This window comes from Salvelinus alpinus, chromosome 14 (genome assembly GCF_045679555.1).
Source record: "Salvelinus alpinus chromosome 14, SLU_Salpinus.1, whole genome shotgun sequence".
In the NCBI taxonomy this organism is placed as follows: Eukaryota; Metazoa; Chordata; class Actinopteri; order Salmoniformes; family Salmonidae; genus Salvelinus; species Salvelinus alpinus.
In genome coordinates this window covers 36,934,841-36,950,825 of record NC_092099.1, presented here as the reverse complement: position 1 = coordinate 36,950,825, position 15,985 = coordinate 36,934,841, and the positions used below count along the sequence as shown (strand labels likewise).

Below are 15,985 nucleotides of genomic sequence, written 5' to 3'. Positions count from 1 at the left end.
GCCTTGCGAGGGTTAACACGTTTAAATGTTTTACTCACCTCGGCTGCAGTGAAGGAGAGCCCGCAGGTTTTGGTAGGGGGCCGTGTCAGTGGCACTGTATTGTCCTCAAAGCGGGCAAAAAAGTTGTTTAGCCTGTCTGGGAGCAAGACATCCTGGTCCGCGACGGGGCTGGTTTTCTTTTTGTAATCCGTGATTGACTGTAGACCCTGCCACATACCTCTTGTGTCTGAGCTGTTGAATTGCGACTCGATTTTGTCTCTGTACTGGGACTTAGCCTGTTTGATTGCCTTGCGGAGAGAATAGCTACACTGTTTGTATTCGGTCATGCTTCCGGTCACCTTGCCCTGGTTAAAAGCAGTGGTTCGCGCTTTCAGTTTCACGCGAATGCTGCCGTCAATCCACGGTTTCTGGTTTGGGAATGTTTTTATCGTTGCTGTGGGTACGACATCGTCAATGCACTTCCTAATGAACTCGCTCACCGAATCAGCATATTCGTCAATATTGTTGTTGGACGCGATGCGGAACATATTCCAATCCGCGTGATCGAAGCAGTCTTGAAGCGTGGATTCAGATTGGTCGGACCAGCGTTGAACAGACCTGAGTGCGGGAGCTTGTTGTTTGAGTTTCTGTTTGTAGGCTGGAATCAACAAAATGGAGTCGTGGTCAGCTTTTCCGAAAGGGGGGCGGGGGAGGGCCTTATATGCGTCGCGGAAATTAGTATAACAATGATCTAGGGTTTTTCCAGCCCTGGTAGCACAATCGATATGCTGATAGAATTTAGGGAGTTTTGTTTTTAGATTAGCCTTGTTAAAATCCCCAGCTACGATGAATGCAGCCTCAGGGTGTGTGGTTTCCAGTTTACAAAGAGTCAGATAAAGTTCGTTCAGGGCCATCGATGTGTCTGCTTGGGGGGGAATATATACGGCTGTGATTATGATTGAAGAGAATTCCCTTGGTAGATAATGCGGTCGACATTTGATTGTGAGGAGTTCTAGATCAGGTGAACAGAATGACTTGAGTTCCTGTGTGTTGTTATGATGATCACACCACTTCTCGTTAATCATAAGGCATACCCCCCCGCCCCTCTTCTTACCGGAAAGATGTTTGTTTCTGTCGGCGCGATGCATGAAGAAACCAGCTGGCTGCACCGACTCCGTTAGCGTCCCTTGAGTTAGCCATGTTTCCGTGAAGCAGAGCACGTTGCAATCCCTGATGTCTCTCTGGAATGCTACCCGTGCTCGGATTTCATCAACCTTATTGTCAAGAGACTGGACATTGGCGAGTAGTATGCTAGGGAGTGGAGCGCGATGTGCCCGTCTCCGAAGCCTGACCACGAGACCGCCTCGTTTGCCCCTTTTTCGGCGTCGCACAGGGTCGCCGGCTGGGATCAGATCCATTGTATTGGGTGGAAGGCAAAACACTGGATCCGTTTCGGGAAAGTCATATTCCTGGTAGGAACGATGATGAGTTGACGTTAATCGTATATTCAGTAGTTCCTCCCGACTGTATGTAATGAAACCTAAGATTACCTGGGGTACCGATGTAAGAAATAACACATAAAAAAACAAAAAACTGCATATTTTCCAAGGAACGCGAAGCGAGGCGGCCATCTCTTTTCGGCGCCGGAAGTAAGGAAGTAAGGATGTGTGTGTGTGTGTGTGTGTGTGTGTGTGTGTGTGTGTGTGTGTGTGTGTGTGTGTGTGTGTGTGTGTGTGTGTGTGTGTGTGTGTGTGTGTGTGTGTGTGTGTCTCCACACCTCCAACACCAGAGCCTGTCTCCAGTCCTCCAGCTGTAAGCTGTAATTACATATGTCCGACTCAGTCCACCCCAAATAATGGCACGGCTCATTAAAGTTTCAGTGCAACAGACGCCCCTGCTGTGTTTAAAAATGTAGCTGTAGTACGGCTCAACTGTTGTGTGCTCGTCACATCATCCAATCCAACTTCACTCCAAACTAAGAATGACAGAAGGACACCCACTCTGATTAAATATAAGGAAGACAGCTGTGTGTCGACTGTCAACAAAAGGAGTCAGAATCTCCTATTTCTACACAGACAAATCCTGCATTTCACAGGAGCCCTTTATTCATACAGACTCTACTTTTATCAGGGTTCAGAGAGCCCGCTTTTCTAAAATTCTTTACCCAAATACACCAGACAGATATTGTGGATTCCTCTAATGTCTGCAAAGCCTGTCCTAAGAAGAAGGCTTTATGAATCCACTATTACATTCCATCATCTGACCTTCATTGACCTCCACAAACACACACACACACACACACCTGTGTTCACTACATTAACCCCCCCCCCCCCCCCCCCCAGCTGTACTGTAGGAGCTGCCTGTGAACACCTTGCACTGTAATTGCTGTTTATTGAGGGTGTGTGTGGCCCCAGCGCAGAGGGCTGATGTTGCTGCAACTGTGGGGTGTGTGTGTGTGTGTGTGTGTGTGTGTGTGTGTGTGTGTGTGTGTGTGTGTGTGTGTGTGTGTGTGTGTGTGTGTGTGTGTGTGTGTGTGTGTGTGTGTGTGTGTGTGTGTGTGTGTGAGAGAGAGAGATGCAAGGGGGTTGTTACAGCAGGAAGGACACAGGCCACCTGACAACTAACCCCCATCAACCTCCCAGGGGCCACAGACCTTGTCACACACAAACACTCTCTCATGCAAGACATCAACAACCCCTCCTCTAAACCACCACTATCACTGTCACTCACTCCATCACTCTGTCCTTTCAGCCTGGGAAGATAAGGAGGAGGTAGCGTCTGTTCGGCTCCAACTGTCAATCAATCAGGAGTCAACCTCACAGCATGTACATCATTCCAGAATCAGCCACACTGTTAAATAACTTCACGGCCATGTGGAAATAACTTGGATAAACTTAGATTATTCATCAAATTTCAGACAATATGTCCCTGTCTCTTCAAAACTCTTAACTGTTGTTTACCAAGCTTTGATTTAGAGAGACCGTACATTTGCCTTATATGTTTACGTCTCTTTTTTAAAGTGATGCAATTTAAGTTACACCATGTTGAAGTAAAGCCAGTCTGGAAAGACTATCTTTATCCACTGCCTACGGTTGGAGCATTATTTTTTTGCACTAGTCTATACAGAGTAACTCAACATTTCCACAGCCAGCCAGGCACTAAACAGTCATGATGAGTGTATTTAAACAAGGAGCCAAAAACCTGGGCTTAGCACTGAGCACTCTTTCATGTAATTGAGTGAGCTGCTAATTCACATTAAATCATCTGTTTTAAAAAGGAAATCGCTCTCTCTGTATGCACGTCACACACAAAGCATAAAGAAGACAACAAAAGGTCAAAGCAGAGAATTTGTCCCTCAGTCAAATATGTAGAATATGAAGAATATGAAAATCCTTAGGCCACTCCTGGTGAGAATATGGAGGCAGAGATTACAGCAGTAGGAAACAGAACACACACACACTGATTGGCATGGGAAAGTAAACAAAATTGTCACATACACCAGATAGGTGCAGTGAAATGTGTTGCTTTACAGGGTCAGTCATAGTAGTATAGCACCCCTGGAGCAAATTAGGGTTAAATGCCTATCAACAGATTTTTCACCTGGACAGCTCAGGTATCCGAACCAGCAACCTTTCGGTTACCAACCCCAATGCTCTAACCGCCTGGCTAACTGCAGCCCAAAGTAGCCCAAAGTCTTTTTCATAATAGTCACCCCAAACACCCAACAAAAATACATGTATTTGTCACTCTCGTCAGGCACGGGGCACTGTAGACATGGAAAAGTTAACATTAATATTAATTTTCCCAAATAATAATTAAATAGGATCTCCGTGCAAAGTTTGTCAAACCGAGCAGTGAAAGAAAACAACAAAATGGCTGAGAGGGATGACCAAGCCATGTGTGTGTCCCAAATTACACCTTATTCCCGATGCAATGCACTACTTTTGACTAGGCACTATACAGGGAATAGGGTGCCATTTGGGACATAACCTTGGTTCTGAGTCAAATGCTGCAAACCAAACTCAGCATGCATCACCACCACTTCTAGTCTGTTAAAGTCTCTAGAAGAGAAAGTACAACCGTCCAATCCTTGTCATTTCTATAGAGTTATCTGTGGACGTAGGAGAGTGCTCTCTCTCCCTGGGCAAGCCAGGGCTAGTCACTATAGACCTCTTAGTCAGCTCCCCCTTCAGAGACATCTCTCATCTGACATCAAAGGCACTACCTCGTAAAATAAAGGTTTAAAAAAACAAAGAACTTTTGGCTACCTATGTTTACGCTCTGGAGTATACAGACCTTGTCATTTCTACAGTTGACGTCGGAAGTTTACATACACCTTAGCCAAATACATTTAAACTCAGTTTTTCACAATTCCTGACATTTAATCCTATTAAAAATTCCCTGTTATAGGTCAGTTAGGATCACCACTTTATTTTAAGAATGTGGATTGTCAGAATAATAGTAGAGAGAATTATTTATTTCAGCTTTTATTTCTTTCATCACATTCCCAGTGGGTCAGAAGTTTACATACACTCAATTACTATTTGGTAGCATTGCCTTTAATTTGTTTAACTTGGGTCAAACATTTCGGGTAGCCTTCCACAAGCTTCCCACAATAAGTTGGGTGAATTTTGGCCCATTCCTCCTGACAGAGCTGGTGTAACTGAGTCAGGATTGTAGGCCTCCTTGCTCGCACACGCTTTTTCAGTTCTACCCACAAATGTTCTATAGGATTGAGGTCAGGGCTTTGTGATGGCCACTCCAATACCTTGACTTTGTTGTCCTTAAGCCATTTTGCCACAAGTTTGGAAGTATGCTTGGGGTCACTGTCCATTTGGAAGACCCATTTGCGACCAAGCTTTAACTTCCTGACTGATGTCTTGAGATGTTGCTTCAATATATCCACATAATTTTCCATCCTCATGATGCCATCTATTTTGTGAAGTGCACCAGTCCCTCCTGCAGCAAAGCACCCCCACAACATGATGCTGCCATCCCCGTGCTTCACGGTTGGGATGGTGTTCTTCGGCTTGCAAGCCTCCCCCTTTTCCTCCAAACATAATGATGGTCATCTTTGTACCCATGTGCAGTTGCAAACCGTAGTCTGGCTTTTTTATGGCGGTTTTGGAGCAATGGCTTCTTCCATGCTGTGCTGCCTTTCAGGTTATGTCGATATAGGACTCGTTTTACTCCAGCATCTTCACAAGGTCCTTTGCTGTTGTTCTGGGATTGATTTGCACTTTTTGCACCAAAGTACGTTCATCTATAGGAGACAGAATGCGTCTCCTTCCGGAGCAGTATGACGGCTGCGTGGTCCCATAGTGTTTATACTTGCGTACTATTGTTTGTACAGATGAACGTGGTACCTTCAGGCGTTTGGAAATTGCTCCCAAGGATGAACCAGACTTGTGGAAGTCTACAATTTTTTTATTTAGATTTTTTGTGATTTTCCCATGATGTCAAGCAAAGAGGCACTGAGTTTGAAGGTAGGCCTTGAAATACATCCACAGGTACACCTCCAATTGACTCAAATGATGTCAATTAGCCTATCAGAAGCTTGTAAAGCCATGACATAATTTTCTGGAATTTTGCAAGCTGTTTAAAGGCACAGTCAACGTAGTGTATGTAAACTTCTGACCCACTGTAATTGTGATACAATTAGTGAAATAATCTCTGTCAAAAATTGTTGAGAAAATTACTTGTGTCATGCACAAAGTAGATGTCCTAACCGACGTGCCAAAACTATAGTTTGTTAACAAGAAATTTGTGGAGTGGTTGGAAAACAAGTTTTAATGACTCCAACCTAAGTGTATGTAAACTTCTGACTTCAACTGTATATAGATATCTGTAGATGTAGGAGAGTAGCAGCGTTCCCTTCCCTGGACAGGCTTTGCTAGTCAGTATGGACCTCATAGCCAGGTCTCCCTTGGGAGAGGTCTCTCTTCTGACCTCAATGACACTACCTGGTTAAAGGGGCAATCTGGGATCGAAAAATCAATGAAGTGGTCAACTCGCCATTTGTTAAGGCAGCCAAGGGATGTGTCTGGAGAAATGAAACCAAACAAATAGAAAGAAAAATTTGACAGTAAAAAGGATTCACTGTGGGCCTACCTGTACTACTGCTGGTGGTGCTGGTACTAAGGGTTAGTGTAGAGGTGGGTAGAGACCCAGTAGCTGGTGCCGGAGCCGGAGGAACCTCCCCATTGTTCATCTGTTTAATCCTCTTCAGGTGGGACCTCCCGTTGTAGTGCACCTGGGCCTGAGCCTGGGAGTTCAGCTGGATGTTACACACATCACACATCGAGTAGAACAGCTTCTTCTTCTCCTGCTGCTGTTGCTGTATATCCATGTTGATCTGGGCTTGGCTGTTGGTGGTAGGTTCCATCCCCATCAGCTGATTCAGCTCCAGACAGCCTTGAAAGGGGAAGGCCATCTGGCCATGCTCTATGAAGTGGGCAGGACTCAGCGGTGTCTTCATACCTGCAGTAGACAATGACAACAATGGATTAGAATGATAGACTTCGCTACCAGAAAGCAAGCTTGGTGCAGGCACGCACACCCACTTGCACGTGCCCGCACAAGGACGGACGCACGTGCGCACGGCAAAGCCCCTGTGACTGTGTGACGGAGCTAGAGCTTCCTGTAGTAGAGCTAGAGCTAAGCTCCACCTATGATGGTATCGCTATACTGTCTGACAGTCTGCTCCCAGTGTCATTCATACAGTCTGACAGTCTGGTCCCACAGCGTCCTTCACACTCTCTGACAGTCTGGTCCCACAGCGTCATTCATACTGTCTGACAGTCTGGTCCCACAGCGTCCTTCACACTCTCTGACAGTCTGGTCCCACAGCGTCCTTCATACTGTCTGACAGTCTGGTCCCACAGTGTCCTTCATACTGTCTGACAGTCTGGTCCCACAGCGTCATTCATAGTGTCTGACAGTCTGATGGCAGAGCGTCATTCATACTGTCTGACAGTCTGGTGCCATAACGTCATTCATACTCATTAAACTGGGAATTGCTGCATACCTAAAACTCACAAAATATCCCTTCATAAGCATCAAGAAAATCAATAATGCTGCATTTAAAGCAGCAAAATCTTTGCAAATGCTTGCAAATCTAAACACACTTTACTTATTGTATCATATCTGGCAGGCACCAGGGGTATATCTACAGTTTCTGTATTCAGAGTGTGAATTATACCGTGACCTTTGGGGTCTCTATTTACTTCAGAGTGTGCATTATACCGTGCCCTTTGGGGTCTCTATTTACTTCAGAGTGTGAATTATACTGTGACCTTCGGGGGTCTCTATTTACTTCAGAGTGTGAATTATACCGTGACCTTCGGGGGTCTCCATTTACTTCAGAGTGTGAATTATACCGTGACCTTCGGGAGTCTCTATTTACTTCAGTGTGAATTATACCGTGACCTTCGGGGGTCTCCATTTACTTCAGAGTGTGAATTATACCGTAACCTTCGGGGGTCTCTATTTACTTCAGAGTGTGAATCATACCGTGACCTTCGGGGGTCTCCATTTACTTCAGAGTGTGAATTATACCGTGACCTTCGGGGGTCTCAATTTACTTCAGAGTTTGAATTATACCGTAACCTTCGGGGGTCTCCATTTACTTCAGAGTGTGAATTATACTGTGACCTTCGGGGGTCTCTATTTACTTCAGAGTGTGAATTATACCGTGACCTTCGGGGGTCTCAATTTACTTTCACGGGACCTCCTATGCGTGCACACATCTTTTTTTATTGGCCTAATAGTAAAGACATGTCATTTGACTGTAAAACATGTCTTATTATCTAACAAAATGACTTTTTTTGGAGAAAGAAAAGTTGGGACACCTGAAAACGGGCTGAGATACCGGACTGTGCAGCCACATGGGGGAATAAAAAAAAAAAAACATGACACAGAAGTGGGGGTGTTCGTTTGATTTGGTATAAGCTATCATTTTATATTTTACCACTGTAACAGTACACATTGCATTTTAAACAAATAGCAGAATGGTTAAATTAGCATTATTTAGAGACCCCACCAAGGTTTGACTTTGTTGCATTTAGGGTGGCTCATGTCTCATTCAAGGGGTCTGAGACCCCCCTTGGCCCCCGTAATGCGCACTCTGTCTGTATCTATGGTTAGTTATGATATCAGGATGAAAGGAAAGGAACATGCTTTTGATTGACTGGAATGGCCAAGCCAACTTCCCCTTGCAGTAGCTTCCTGTGCGTGATACTGTTTGTCTACATCCAAAACAGCACCCTATTCCCTATGTGGTCAAAGGTAGTGCACTATACTGCATAGGGAATATGGTGCCATTTGGGATGCAGTTTGTATCTGTGATGATATAGTGAAAATGGACGCTGTATTGTATGAGGGAGGAGCCATAGTGCAGTGTGGTACATGTCCCTCTCACTGGACAGTAAAATAATCCTTCTGACACACGCACATACATACTCCCTCTGACACAGACAGACTGGTAATCTCTATGGGCAACTGCAGGCTTCTAATCCAAACAGATAAACTTCCTCCGGGTTTGGTGTTGTGGTCATTCAGTTTCATTTACTACTAATCCCTTCCCTCAGCACACCTTTACATTTCACACAACAGTCATGCAAGCAAGGCAAGCACAGTGCAAACAATCAGCATTCAATAGTTTATGTGAATATCCTCAGCTTTTCCTCTGCTAGCAAAGCTGCTGTGTTCAGTGGCTTGTCCTAGTTAGAAGAAGTAAGGAGAACACTTAGAGAAATAATAAATGCTGAATTCCTTTGTTGGGGATGTATTCGTTGTCTGACTCTGTGGCAGGAAGATGTCTTGTACTGTAAGTGTGTGTGTGTGTGTGTGTGTGTGTGTGTGTGTGTGTGTGTGTGTGTGTGTGTGTGTGTGTGTGTGTGTGTGTGTGTGTGTGTGTGTGTGTGTGTGTGTGTTTGTAGGCTCTCCTTCTTGAAGGGTCGGAAACAGGGACAGATCTGACTACCCGGTCATTCCATCAGACATGGAGTCAGGGGTCTAGAGGGCCAGGGAGACAGGGAGCCAGAGGGAGGGAAGGGGGCCAGGCAGTGTGGCCTCACACACCACCAGCCCTCATCAACATACACACACTAGTGAGGTTATGTTTGATGCCGGAGCTCTGTGGCATGCGCCGATGCCTGTATAACTTTATCAGAAGCATGTGTTCAATGACGTCCGAATCTTCGTTTCCACCTGATTGGTTTGGTATTGGTTTCGGTAGTAGACAAAAAGGCTACGCTGTGCACGCTCTAAGGTGTGTGGGACATCATCTACAATAATTTGGCTGCTCTAAATTATTTTGACCAGCAGGTGCCACTAGTGATCAAAGCCTTGATTAATGAACCTATTTTCGACACAATTGGAAGGAAAACCTCAAAGCTTCAAGAATCTTTGTTTCCCCATCACTAACACACACCATGACAGTGACCTCCAGCAACAATGAGACATTACTAGGCTTCCTCAACTGCAAAGGGTACTCTTTTCCTTGAAGATGGTACACAGCAAACTCGCCAGTGTTAAATCAACACTGAGAGTGAGGACCCATATAGACACTGGAACAAGGTTAATGATAGCATATGCATTTAGGATCTTACTTGTTGAAGTTCACAGACTACAGATGAATGCACAAAGTATGTCTATGTCACTAACAAATTCAGTCATGGATGGTAACTTTACAAATCACAAAAAAATGCAAGGCAGTCTGAGAAATATGCAAACAAAGCTTCACACTAAGCATTGTGTTAAGTCAACACTGTTCAGTGTCTATACGGGTCCACACTTTCAGTGTTAATTTAACAGTGGGGAATTTGCTGGGTACTTAATGGTATTCCATTGGGTATTATAACAATACTTTACAACAAATACCATGTTACAATCTTTCTACTTGCTCTTTAAACCAAGTAAATATGTTCAGCTTAAATCAAGCTACTCACTGTTAGCAGTCGTTGTAATTTTATCAGTAACTTACTGTATTTATCAACAGTATGATACTGTATAAACTGAATAGAGTAGATTACTGTAGAATGAACAGGAAAATATTGTGCATTTGTTTCACAGCACACCTTTCAGTAATTTCATAAGTAAAACACTGTAGCATGCACAGTAAAATACTATAAATGTGTTTTACAGTATTAATTATGGTGCATTGTGGTAAAATGTTGTGGGTGGGGAGAGTCTCTGCGTCATTAACATATTTTAAGGCTTGCCTTGTAAGTGGCAATATTTGTTGCTCCCCTAAGTGAGAATGCTGTACCCACACAGACTACAGAAATGTACTGTAATTTAGGAGTTCTACAAATCTTGTCTTAAAACTCAGTAGTTTACAGGCCAATTGCTGCTAGTAATTTACTGTAATTCAGATAACAGAACCATACTGCATTTTTGGAGCGCCAAAAATCTTTTGAACACTAGTGGGTGCACGATATTCTTGTTTTTCACATTTTCAAATATTTATGGCGTGTCTTGAGAGGCTATATTTGCTGCATCCATTAGTGAGAGTGCTTCAAGAGTTTAAGTGATATGTGGTAGTGGTTTGCTAACAATTACATATATATGTAGGAGACAGATCAGAGTGGCAGCAAGTCTCAAACTTTTAATGGTTGAGTGTTTAGCCATGTCCTTTTGATCTGTTTCACCCTGTAGTCACTGCCAGTTTAGAAGCCTTTGTTAAAGCTTAAATTGCAAGTGATATAAAACACCAAATATCAGTTGATATGCTGTAATATATAAATACACTTTCACTTTTAGCAATTGCTGATCATATTTTCAATACATTTAACAATAAAGTGCTGTTTGGCTATATAACATAAACGTCCTCTCACTGTCAACTGCGTTTATTTTCAGCAAACTTAACGTGTAAATATTTGTATGAACATAACAAGATTCAACAACTGAGACATAAACTGAACAAGTTCCACAGACATGTGACTAACAGAAATGGAATAATGTGTCCCTGAACGAAGGGGGGGTCAAAATAAATCAAAAGTAACCGTCAGTATCTGGTGTTGCCACCAGCTGCATTAAGTACTGCGGTGCATCTCTTCCTCATGGACTGCACCAGATTTGCCAGTTCTTGCTGTGAGATGTTACCCCACTCTTCCATCAAGGCACCTGCAAGTTCCCAGACATTTCTGGGGGGAATGGCCCTAGCCCTCACCCTCCGATCCAACAGGTCCCAGACGTGCTCAATGGGATTGAGATCCAGGCTCTTCGCTAGCCATGGCAGAACACTGACATTCCTGTCTTGCAGGAAATCACGCACAGAACAAGCAGTATGGCTGGTGGCATTGTCATGCTGGAGGGTCATGTCAGGATGAGCCTGCAGGAAGGGTACCACATGAGGGAGGAGGATGTCTTCTCTGTAACGCACAGCGTTGAGATTTCCTGCAATGACAACAAGCTCAGTCCGATGATGCTGTGACACACCGCCCCAGACCATGACAGACCCTCCACCTCCAAATCGATCCCGCTCCAGAGTACAGGCCTCGGTGTAACGCTCATTCCTTCGACGATAAACGCAAATCCGACCATCACCCCTGGTGAGACAAAACCACGACTCGTCAGTGAAGAGCACTTTTTGCCAGTCCTGTCTGGTCCAGCGATGGTGGGTTTGTGCCCATAGGCGACGTTGTTGCCGGTGATGTCTGGTGAGGACCTGCCTTACAACAGGCCTACAAGCCCTCAGTCCAGCCTCTCTCAGCCTATTTTGGACAGTTTGAGCACTGATGGAGGGATTGTGCGTTCCTGGTGTAACCCGGGCAGTTGTTGTTGCCATCCTGTACCTGTCCCGCAGATGTGATGTTCGGATGTACTGATCCTGTGCAGGTGTTGTTACACGTGGTCTGCCACTGCGAGGACAATCAGCTGTCCGTCCTGTCTCCCTGTAGCGCTGTCTTAGGTGTCTCACAGTACGGACATTGCAATTTATTGCCCTGGCCACATCTGCAGTCCTCATGCCTCCTTGCAGCATCAGTAGAAAGGCATCTTTAGTGTCCTAAGTTTTCATAACTGTGACCTTAATTGTCTACCGTCTGTAAGCTGTTAGTGTCTTAACGACCGTTCCACAGGTGCATGTTCATTAATTGTTTATGGTTCATTGAACAAGCATGGGAAACAGTGTTAAAACCCTTTACAGTGAAGATCTGTGACGTTATTTGGATTTTTACTAATTATCTTTGAAAGACACGGTCCTGAAAAAGGGACGTTTCTTTTTTTGCTGAGTTTATATCAATGGTTCATTTTCTTCCCCTCATGCTATAATCTGTGGAGTATCGCAGGGCAGCTGCCTTGGACCACTTCTTTACTTAATATATACCAATGACCTCAAGCTACTATATTTGCAGATGATACTACACTTTATACAGCAAGACAATCGGTTGAACAGGTACAGTAGGCTCTACAAGTAGATTTGGAAAATATCAGGGGGTGGGTTTGCCGGAACAAACTTGTTTTAAACACCAAGAAAACCAAAGTTATGTTGGTCTGTTCCACCAGGAAAAGGCCAACACAGCATGGGATACAATTAATTATGGGGGAGTACAAATTGAGGAAGTGCCAGAAACCAAACTACTTGGAGCGCAGCTAGACAACTGCTTATCATGGTCGTCTCAAATAACTAATCTATGTAAAAAAAATATGTATATATTATAACTGCATGCATGATCAGAAGGATAGCTAAATATTTACCGGGAAAGATTCTTATGCAAATAACCCAAGCATTAGTTGAGAGTCAGGTGAACTACTGTTCTGTGGTCTGGGGAAATGCAACAGCAAGTTAAATTAGGAGGCTGCAGTTTGCACAGAACAAATCAGCAAGGTGGAAGTGGAGATATGGTGGAGATATGGTTCTTCTGTTGTAGTCATGCTTAATGCTCTTGGTTGGTCATCAATCAACAAGATAATTGCTTTTTAAAAATGTTATTTCATAATATACACCATTTAAAACGGCCAAACTCTATTCACAACAGTATTCAGTTGGTAAGAGACAGATATTCAGTAAATACCAGGAATAGATTGTCCACCATCTATGTGTTATCCAGACAGAAAAGAGAAATAGGCAAAAGAACATTTCGATTTAGAGCAATAAAGAAATTGAATAATTTATCTGAGCAAACAAGAAACCTTTCAATATATAAATTGAAACAACACTTTAAAACCATTCAAATATAATACATAGGAAAGTTGTGCTGGACTATGGTAGATGAAGAATCAATCTATCTTTTTAGACTGTTAGAGTATTTATCTGGTCAATATGTTAGTGTATTATGTATTTTTGTAACAGTGTGTTTTATGTGAAAATGTGATCATATTATAAATTGTATTTTAATGTTTAAGGACTCTTGGACGATTAGTCCAAATGAGGACTAAAAGAGATCCTACTAAAATAAAATAAAATGTCATTACACAGGTGCACCCTATGCTGGGGACAATAAAAAGCCACTCTAAAATGTGCAGTTTTGTCACAAACACAATGCCACAGATGTCTCAAGTTTTGAGGGAGCGTGCATTTGGCATGCTGACTGAAGGAATGTCTACCTGAGCTGTTGCCAGATAATTGAATGTTAATTTCTCTACCATAAGCCACCTCAAACAGCATTTTAGAAAATGTGTCAGTACGTCCAACTGGTGTCACAGCAGTAGACCATGTGTAATCACGCCAGCCCAGGACCTCCACATCCGGCTTCTTCACCGGCGGGATCGTCTGAGACAAAACACCTGGACAGCTGATGAAACTGAGGAGTATTTCTGTCTGTAATAAAGCCGTTTTGTGGGGAAAAATGTATTCTGATTGGCTGGGACTGGCTCCCCACTGGGTGGGCCTATGCCCTCCCAGGCCCAACCATGGCTGCGCCTCTGCCCAGTCATGTGAAATCCATAGATTGGGGTATAATGCATTTATTTCAATAGACTGATTTCCTTGTATGAACTGTAACGGAGTAAAATCGTTGAAATTGTTGCATTTATATTTTGTTCAGTATAGCTTATGCGCAGCAAATTTTTCAATTTATCGCATCATGTATTGTTTTCTTGCGCGAAGCGTGAGCAACATCTGTCAAATTACAACATTTCTCTCAAAACACAGGGATGTCGATTTGCATGGGTCTACTATTATCAGAGAACCTTGGAGTTTGCCAAACAGCAGGTTATTCTGGCTGGAATTGTTACTCTCCTGCCATGTAATTACTTACATGGCAGTTTCAGATGGGACTAAAATTACAGATGTGGTGTTTTGTACTTGTGCACATAATTACAGTGCATTCGGGAAGTATTCAGACCCCTTGACATTTTCCATATTTTGCTATGTTACAGCCTTACTCTAAAATGGATAATAGTTTTTTCACTCATCAATCTACACAGAATACCCCATAACGACAAAGCAAAAACAGGTTTTTAGAAATATAACATATACATTACTATTCAGACCCTTTACTCAGTACTTTGTTGAAGCACCTTTTTCAGTGATTACAACCTCGAGTCTTCTTGGGTATGACGCTCTCTTCTCTACAGATCCTCTCAAGCTCTGTCAGGTTGGATGGGAAATGTCTATGCACAGCTATTTTCAGGTCTCTCCAGAGATGTTCGATCGGATTCAAGTCCGGGCTCCGGCTGGCCTTTGCCCCAGTCTGAGGTCCTGAGCAGTCTGGAGCAGGATTTCATCAAGGATCTCTCTGTACTTTGCTCCGTTCATCTTTCTCTCAATCCTGACTAGTATACCAGTCCCTGCTGCTGAAAGACATTGCCACAGCATGATGCTGCCACCACCATGCTTCACCATAGGGATGGTGCAAGGTTTCCTCCACACATGTCTCTCATGATGCAGCCACCACCAAAAGACTCTCGGACCATGAGAAACGAGATTCTCTGGTTTGATGAAACCAAGATTGAACTCTTTGGCCTGAATGCCAAGCTTGGTTCCTCCAATCTTGGTTTCATCAAACCAGAGAATCTTGTTTCTCATGGTCTGAGAGTCTTTTAGGTGCCTTTTGGCAAACTCCAAGTGGGCTGTCATGTGCCTTTCACTGATGAGTGCCTTTCATCTGGCCACTCTACTATAAAGGCCTGATTGGTGGAGTGCTGCAGAGATGGTTGTCGGTCTGGAAGGTTCTCCCATCTCCACAGAGGAGCTCTGGAGCTCTGTCAGAGTGATCATGGGGTCACCTCCTTGACCAAGGCCCTTATCACCCGATTGCTCAATTTGGCCGGGCGGCCAGCTCTAGGAAGAGTCTTGATGGTTCCAAACTTCTTCCATTTAAGATTGATGGAGGCCACTGTGTTCTTGGGGACCAGATCTGTACCTCGACACAACCCTGTCTCAGAGCTCTACGGACAATTCCTTCAACCTCATGGCTTGTTTTTTGCTCTGACATGCATGGTCAACTGCGGAACTTTATATAGACAGGTGTGTGCCTTTCCAAAATCTTGTCCAATCAATTGAATTTACCACAGGTGGATTCCAATCAAGTTGTAGAAACATCTCAAGGATGATCAATGGAAACAGGATGCACCTGAGCTCAATTTCAAGTCTCATTGCAAAGGGTCTGAATACTTATGTAAATAAGGTATTTCTGTTTTTTATTTCAAATACATTTGTCATTATGGGCGATTGTGTGTAGATTAATAAAACAAAATTGAATCCATATTAGAATAAGGATGTAACGTAACAACGTGGAAAAAGTCAAGGAGTCTGAATGCTTTCTGAATGCACTGTATATATCACACCCTGATCTGTTTTCACCTGTCCTTGTGATTGTCACCACCCCTCTCCAGGTGTCACCCATCTTCCCTATTACCCTCAGTGTATTTATACCTGTGTTCTCTGTTTGTCCGTTGCCAGTTTGTCTTGTCAAGTCAATCAGCGTTTTTCCAAGCTCCTGTTTTCCCTGGTCTCTCTTTTCTAGTCCTCCCGGTTCTGACCTTTTGCCTGCCCTGACACTGAGCCCGGCCTGCCTGACCGTTCTGCCTGCCCTGACCATTCTGCCTGTCCCTGACC

The 15,985-nt window shown here is 43.7% G+C and overlaps 1 protein-coding gene across 1 annotated transcript in view; it reads right to left on the bottom strand.

Moving 5' to 3' along the window:
• The window catches only part of LOC139538883 (zinc finger protein 385B-like), a 174,897-nt gene that overhangs the window by 133,830 nt on the left and 25,082 nt on the right, over positions 1-15,985 (bottom strand). The window contains exon 2 of the mRNA XM_071341404.1: positions 6,091-6,459. Coding sequence (XP_071197505.1) covers positions 6,091-6,457 — 367 coding nt within the window. The 5' untranslated portion in view covers positions 6,458-6,459. The remainder of the gene's footprint in view (positions 1-6,090; positions 6,460-15,985) is intronic.